This window comes from Colossoma macropomum, unplaced genomic scaffold (genome assembly GCF_904425465.1).
Source record: "Colossoma macropomum unplaced genomic scaffold, Colossoma_macropomum, whole genome shotgun sequence".
Taxonomy (NCBI): domain Eukaryota; kingdom Metazoa; phylum Chordata; class Actinopteri; order Characiformes; family Serrasalmidae; genus Colossoma; species Colossoma macropomum.
In genome coordinates this window covers 3,923,390-3,930,705 of record NW_023494784.1, presented here as the reverse complement: position 1 = coordinate 3,930,705, position 7,316 = coordinate 3,923,390, and the positions used below count along the sequence as shown (strand labels likewise).

Sequence of the window (7,316 nt, the reverse complement as noted above, 5' to 3'; positions counted from 1 at the left end):
GCCTGAAAAACAGCCCCAGCTCATTATCCCCCCTCCAACAAACTTTACTGTTGGTACTGTGCATTCTAGTAGGTATCGTTTCCACTGCTCCAGAGTCCTGTGGTGGCATGTTTTACACCACCAGCCAAGACTTACCATGGTGCATGGTAATTTTAGGCTTGTGAGCTAGGGAAACCCATTTCATGAAGCTCCCAACACACAGTTGTGCTAAGTTGACCATGGCAGATCTAGCAGGGCAGAAATCTTACCAATTGAATTGTGGCAAAGGTGGCATCTTCATATGAGCCATTCAACTGCCAGTGTTTGTCTATGAAAATTTCAAGGCTATAACCTTGATTTTATACACCTGTTAGCAAAGGATATGGTTGGAACTCCTGAACTCAAATAGGAGGGGTGTCCACATACTTTTGACCATACAGTGCGCTGAGAAGAAATCAAAGCTTTCTTCATATTGCTTGTGTCCTCATGTTAATTATCTATTATTATTATTATTATTATTATTTCATGGCTTTCACTGTCTAAGATGTTAGCACAAGTCTTGTATGCATCACTGAAAGGAAAGAAACTGGCATGAACCACACAGTCAGGGTCTCACAAATGCATTTTTGCATTCACATATTTCAAAACTGGACACAAAATAGCTTATCATCCAAAGTTAATGCTCTGATTTTGCTTAACCAGTTGTGTCTAAAAGCATTTTCATTTTTAAAACAAGAAAATTGAGAAGGTCTATTAAAAATTAAAAGCAGCATTCTTTACAGCAAAAATGTTTATTTGAATGGCTATTCACAGTGTAAAATAGAAACTTTATTCATTCAAATACTTACAAAAAAAGGCTTTTGCAAGAAACATCCTTTAAATAATACTTTCAATTTACTTATTTACATTTGTACAATGTACTCAAAATATCATTTTAAAGAGCCTCAAAACATACAGATAGTAGTAGTATGGCAAACATTTGGTCCCTGTGGTGGGTCGAGAGGAGAGAGAGAGATAGGCGAGAGAAGTACTGGTGAGGACAAGCAGGGATTTAAAGATGGCAGGGATGAAAGGTAGACTCAGATTAAGCCCAAATCTAGACTAAACAACGAAACACCACTGTCTTTGCAATGCAGGCCAAGATCAGGTCTAATTCACATCTGAGAAATCTGGCTAGTGAGGCCTGTCCTTGAGCAGAGTGCCTCGCCTCGAACTCGCTACCGCATGAACCTCACTAAATAATGAACGGATGTTAAAATGGCAGCAAACCTGACTGAAGTCTTGTCCTTTGATAAGCCTGTCAAGTCTATTACATTTTATCCAGTGTCCTGCAGGAAAAACATCTTTCCTTGTCCAGTCTGTTTTTAGAGGAATCTTGTCCCAAAGCAGACCCATGTGCCTCAAATTCACTACACTGTACACATCAGCACTGTGTGTCACGTGTTAAACATTTGTTTAAGGCAGGACGAGGGACAGATGATACACAACAAACTCCCAGCCATTCAACTCATCAGCTAATTACTGAGACCTTCAAGTGTGCAAGAACAGAGAAGACACTAAAATGTGCCGAGTTACGGTCCTTCAGAAATTCTGTGGTACCTTTAGGCCCAGAGCACACCAACGCTCCCAACCCACACCAACAAGGCTAATCGCTGGGCTGGACCTCAGTGTGTGACTGGGTCCCTCTCCCTCATTCATACCATTCATTTCCCTCCCTTTCATGGTCGTCTAGAACATTCTCCCCACATTCACGCTGTTTTAGAACATTCTCTCCAAAATTCACTGTTCTAGAACAAAGTAGGAAAGAGCAGTGTGAAGGAGGAAGAACTTTCTAGAATAATCATACTGTCCAAGAATGTGCTCTCCCATTCACACTGTTCTAGATTGCTCTCCCCTTATTTAAGCTTCACACTCTTCTAGAACACAGTGTGCAAGAGCAGTGTGGACGAGGGAGAACTTTCTAGAAAAGGATGAATGAAGGAGTTGTACAACATTCTCCATCCTTCGCACAGTTTTGGCCGTTCTCATTCCTAGTATTCTGCAACATTCTCCCGCATTCACACTGTTGTAGAACCCTTCAAGTGTGCAAGAGCATTGTGATGGAGGAAGAACTTTCTAGAACACTGCGAATGAAGAACGTTTTCAGTCATACTGTTTAAGAATGTGTTCTCCTATTCACACTGTTCTACTGTTCAACATTTTCTTTTACTCACACTCGCTTATTCACACTGTTCTAGATTGCTCTCCCCTTATTTAAACTTCAAACTGTTCTAGAACCCTTCAAGTGTGCAAGAGCAGTGTGGATGAGGAAGAACTTTCTAGAAAAGGACGAATAAAGGAGCACCTTGTACAACATTCTCCTTCACAATGTTTTGGCCGTTCAGATTCAACGTATTCTGGAACGATCTCCCCCATTCACACTGTTCTAGAACCCTTCAAGTGTGCAAGAGCAGTGTGAATGTGGTAGACCTTTCTACAACAGTGTCGATAAAGGACACCTTTCTAGAATACTCGCCCTCATTCATACTGTTCCAGAACATTCTCCCCCATTTACAATGTTCTAGAACCATTCGAGCGTGATTCAAGCATTTTCGCCACTCAGTCACGCTGTTCTAGAATGTTCTCCATTTACACAGGTTAGCTGGTCAGTTCATATTCTGTTCAACATTCTGACTACATTTGAATGTTGGTGTTTGTTGGAGAATGTCAGGTCAGTGTTAACTCAGCTAAACAAAATTCATTTCAGCGAAATCAATTGTTAGAAATTAATAAAAGAGGTACAAATAGTGGAATTTGTTACTACAGTTTAAGTGGGTAACGCTGACCTCTCTAAACCAAGCATGTCATCACTCACTAGATCAGTGTAGATTAGAATTCTGCTATATTCTACTGAATGACTAACTGTCCAATATGACAAAAGACAAATTTAGCCTTTAAACCCTTCCATGCAGACTACAATGGAGATCATGAATAGGCAGTGACTGATTTAGAGTCCAATTTCAGGTGCAAAAAGGACAAGACTTCCTCTTGGTGGCAAATACTGAGTGAAACGTCATTGGTTGGTAGAGGATTATTGTTAAGCAAAGGCTGGAGAAAATCTCTCTTTGGCATAGAAGAAAGAAAACAGCAGGGTGAGGAGGACACAACAGGGATTAAAATGGACAAAAAACAGGCTAGAGAATTGGAGGAAGGTTTATAAAAAAAAAAAAAAAAGGAGTAAGAGAACCCAGGAATAATATTCCACTTTGCCCTTGCCCTGAGGTTGACTAATGCAGTGCGTTTACTCCTGTTGCTGCTATCCACACAGTCTGCTTCAGTGTGGAGGCAGCACACTCACGTCCACATACTAAGAGCATGTCCAAATGCCTCACGTCCAGAGCAGAAAGGTCAGAAGCCATCCAGATGGTTCATATTGTTTGCTCTTAAGTGGATCTCTTCTAGAAAGTTCTCCAATTGCTCGATCAAAACTCGCTTTTTAAACCTGCAAATGAAGCAAACAGTTCGGAAGTCAGACAACAGCCTTCAACCCTTCCAAACACATACAAGACAATAGGCCGGCCCAGAGAAAAACTGGAATTGTGATGTAATTATAATACATTTGATATAAAAATGTACATTTGATTGTGAAAAATATCAATTTGAATGTTTGAGAACAACTGTTGCTATGACAGTGATGTGTGGAGACATAAAACTTCATCCAGCTCTGTTTTCTAACAGTTAAGCTGTCAAGCAGTGAGAAACAATGTGAACGAACGTAACCAAGCTGTGTAGATAACGTCCTGATGACAAACATTTTAAAATTCTGTGGTGCATTTTCTGGAGAGCTGGAAGAGAAAATCGAGAATCCTACTGTTAACAAGTAGTGTTTATGCAAAGGGCCCTCTTGTGGCATATTACTATTCCTACTATACACCCAGCCACAATGCATCATACTGAGCCTGATCAAAGAAATACCTACACCAGGCTGTAAAATCTCAAATATCCAGACTGACTCTGCAAATCCTGTGGAACCAAGGGCCAGCAAGCCAGAGAGCTTCGCAACACCATGGAGACCACACAAATTTCTGTTTACAGTGACTTTATTCTCAAGTGAGATGTGTGAAAATCAACTGGCCAGAAACTGCTTAGGTTGTTAAAACAGTTAAGTTGCAAACTGCAACAGGTCCTGGAGCTAGCCTACTAGTCGAGTACCTGGCTGCCTCTTTGATGATGTTCTGTAGGAAGATAAGTCGTGTTTCTAGACTCCCCTGGATCTGCTTCAGGAGGTAGAAGATTTTCTCATAACCTGAGAGAGAGAGAGAGAGAGAGAGAGAGAGAGAGAGAGAGAGAGAGAGAGAGAGAGAGAGAGAGATGTAATAAGATGCAATCTCAATGTCCAATTCCAGTCAGCCAGGTCTCACACAGTTTTAGAAATATATTCTACTCCAAGATCTTCTGTCTACAATCAAAACTCTACAAATGGAGGGCAATGTGATAAACCCAACACTTAATTTGCTTTTTGGAGGTGTCAACCCCCATAAATTTTCCAGAGAAATTAAAATTAAAAATCAAATAAATTGAAATTAACAAAATACAATTAAAAAAACTGAAAAAATAACAATAATAATGTTTTAAATGTTTCGGTAACAATGTTTCAACATTTCATTGGATTCAGTGATACTTAAAATTTCTGGCCTACTCCACCTTTTCTTAAAAGAAATTCTCAAACTCATTAATCACACACAGTGATGTACATCACACCCAACAGGCTATTTATGTGAGGAAAACTATTCATATTAACTATAACTTTTTGTAGCCCCGTTCATTGCTGAATGCTTTACCAACACTGCAAAGGGTTATGACCACACAACGTCATAAGCAACATCTTATTATTAAAAATTACATTACAACTTCATGTCTAAAAACGTTAAATTAATTACACAGCCCGAGTTCTGATAGTATGTCATGCAATTAGCAAACTTGCTGGTTAGGAGGAAAAATGTGAAACACATAGCAGGATTTATCTTAATACAGTGATACTCCTGTAAAGCAGGACCTCATGCAGTGGCTGTGACTGCCATTATCTGCCAGTACCTAGCTAACACTAACTAAACAGGGTTTTATCTCTGGCCAGTGATGGCTAGATGTAGTTTAACAATTGTTTAATGTGCTGGCATTTCGCTAAATAATCTGCTGCAAAATTTATTACATGTACTTAAAGATCTATCGTATTCTTTCACAAGTAAGCAACAAACTGAAAAGTGGTCACTTTTCAGTTTGTTGGTTTCTTTGAGATGATTTCAATAATATGAAAGAAAAAAATAGTTCAAAATATCTATGGTTTTTAATATATCAATATATTTGAGGATTTGTTAAGCATTAGACTCTGCAATAGTGATGCATCCAAAGCGTGCAGTATGTAAATAAGCCAAACAAATAAGTAAAACGCTCAATCGTGAATCTAGGTCGCAGCATGAACACAAACCTTTTGGAAGGGTGGGAGAAAAAGATTTTTAGCTGATACATGGAGGCCCAACTGTAGATTATATCATTTTAAACATGCGTTGAGCCCACTGGTGCGCTACTATGGCGCCAAAATTTGTTGTTGCAAAAGAACCACACTCTGCATGTTTACGTGCAGCCCGATAATCCGTTAATAATCCAACTAATAGCTCAATCAGAATAGAATACGCCCATGTAAACTCAATCGGAATACACTAGTGTGATCTTTAGAAGACGGCGGTGGGACGGACGTCCAGCTCATGTGTCAGAACACGACGTCTTCCTCTCGGCCTCCTTTAATAAGGACATGTGAAGGACGTTTTCCTGAGTCTGACATCATTTTAAAGCAATTAAAAACACAAGCGCTGCTCACTGCTGCTCATCTCACTCTGGATTCACGTGATGCTCACTGTCATGGCAACGTCTACACTAAGTGGTACTCCACGCATGCGTGTCATTTTGGACTGGATTACTTGTAGTGAGCATGTAAATGGAGATCTTCCATCAGATTGCTGAGTAGAGTGAGAATATAAACACCTCAGTCTTAAACTATAATCAGAATGTGTTTAATCAGAAAGATCTTTGCACGTAAACACAGCCACTGTGACTCATATGATATTAAATTGTAAGGCATCTAGTTTTTCCCCACCCTTATCCAATACAGTGATGAAAGCACTTACGTCTGCCTGGTTTCCTGATCTCCTTGGTGATGAGAACACGGAGCTCTGTGTTCAGCTCCTGGCCTTCCTCCTTTCTCATCTTCTTCAGCTGGTTAGGGGACGGGTAGCGCCGGGTGACTTGCTCATCTTCCTCTCCTCCCACTGATGGCTCCTCTTCGTTGGACTGGCCGTTCTCCCGTGTGGGCTCCTGCGGCTGCTCCTCTTCATCCACGTCCAAGTGGTTTTTTGGCAGGTGAGGGGACGATGCTGCTGACTCTGATCCAGGAGAGGGTTCTGTGTCAGGGGTACGGTCTGGCTCAAGATGGCCCACATGGTTCTCCACTGAGGAGTGGTTATCTGGAACTAGGCATGATTTTATACATGTCAGACACATGCAGGGTCATGTCCTACATAAGCAGGCTAATGTGTATGTGTTCGTCTACAGCAAGCAAAATGACCCATGCTGGTCATGCTTACATACTCGTCAAAAATTTGTTTTTCATAAAAATTCCACTTTTACAAAAAATAACAGTTATTTTAAATATAAAACATGGAACTTGCAACTTAATTGGATTTGCCATGGCAAGCCCTTTTACAAACAGTGTGCTTGTGTTTGCCTACTAAGTTCTAACAGTATTAGCACTTTTACACATTGTTCATACACCGCAAAATAAAACCTCACCAATGCCGCTTTTTCTTGGCACAATGTTCAACGCTTACTCAACACTGAATTCACTTATCAAATACTTGAGACAGACCACCATAAAACTTTCACTAATCTAAAATTATAGGCTATTAAACACGATACCATTTAATGGGGAAAAAAAAAAACCACTACACAAAATTTCATGTGGACCACTGCTCCACAAACTAAGCTACTGGTGGAAAATATGTACCAGATGAGGAGGTATGAGTGTTTCCCTACGGAACAACTTGGTATGTTTTCCTCACAGTGAATGTGCTCACCTCTAGGCGGCGTTTTATTCGGCGGCGTGTATGCTCGTCCAGGACGCAGAAGCGGGGACATGCATCTCCTACGTTTGGGGGCGCCTCCTCCAGCAGGAGAACTGGGCTCACCAGGGCGCTTCCCTTTCCCCTGAGTGCCTGTCACAAACTCATCTGCCTCGTCCACCATCATTGCCTGAGAAAGAGAAGAGTGCAAGATTAAAATCTTTGGAAACTAACTTGGGATCTAAT

The 7,316-nt window shown here is 40.7% G+C and overlaps 1 protein-coding gene across 1 annotated transcript in view; it reads right to left on the bottom strand.

The window, feature by feature from the left end:
• Nucleotides 1-794: 794 nt before the first annotated feature.
• The window catches only part of ints6 (integrator complex subunit 6), a 31,299-nt gene continuing 24,777 nt past the window's right edge, over nt 795-7,316 (bottom strand). The window contains exons 15-18 of the mRNA XM_036576045.1: nt 7,086-7,260; nt 6,141-6,482; nt 4,171-4,264; nt 795-3,460 (exon numbers count right to left, since the gene is read on the bottom strand). Coding sequence (XP_036431938.1) covers nt 3,367-3,460; nt 4,171-4,264; nt 6,141-6,482; nt 7,086-7,260 — 705 coding nt within the window. The 3' untranslated portion in view covers nt 795-3,366. The remainder of the gene's footprint in view (nt 3,461-4,170; nt 4,265-6,140; nt 6,483-7,085; nt 7,261-7,316) is intronic.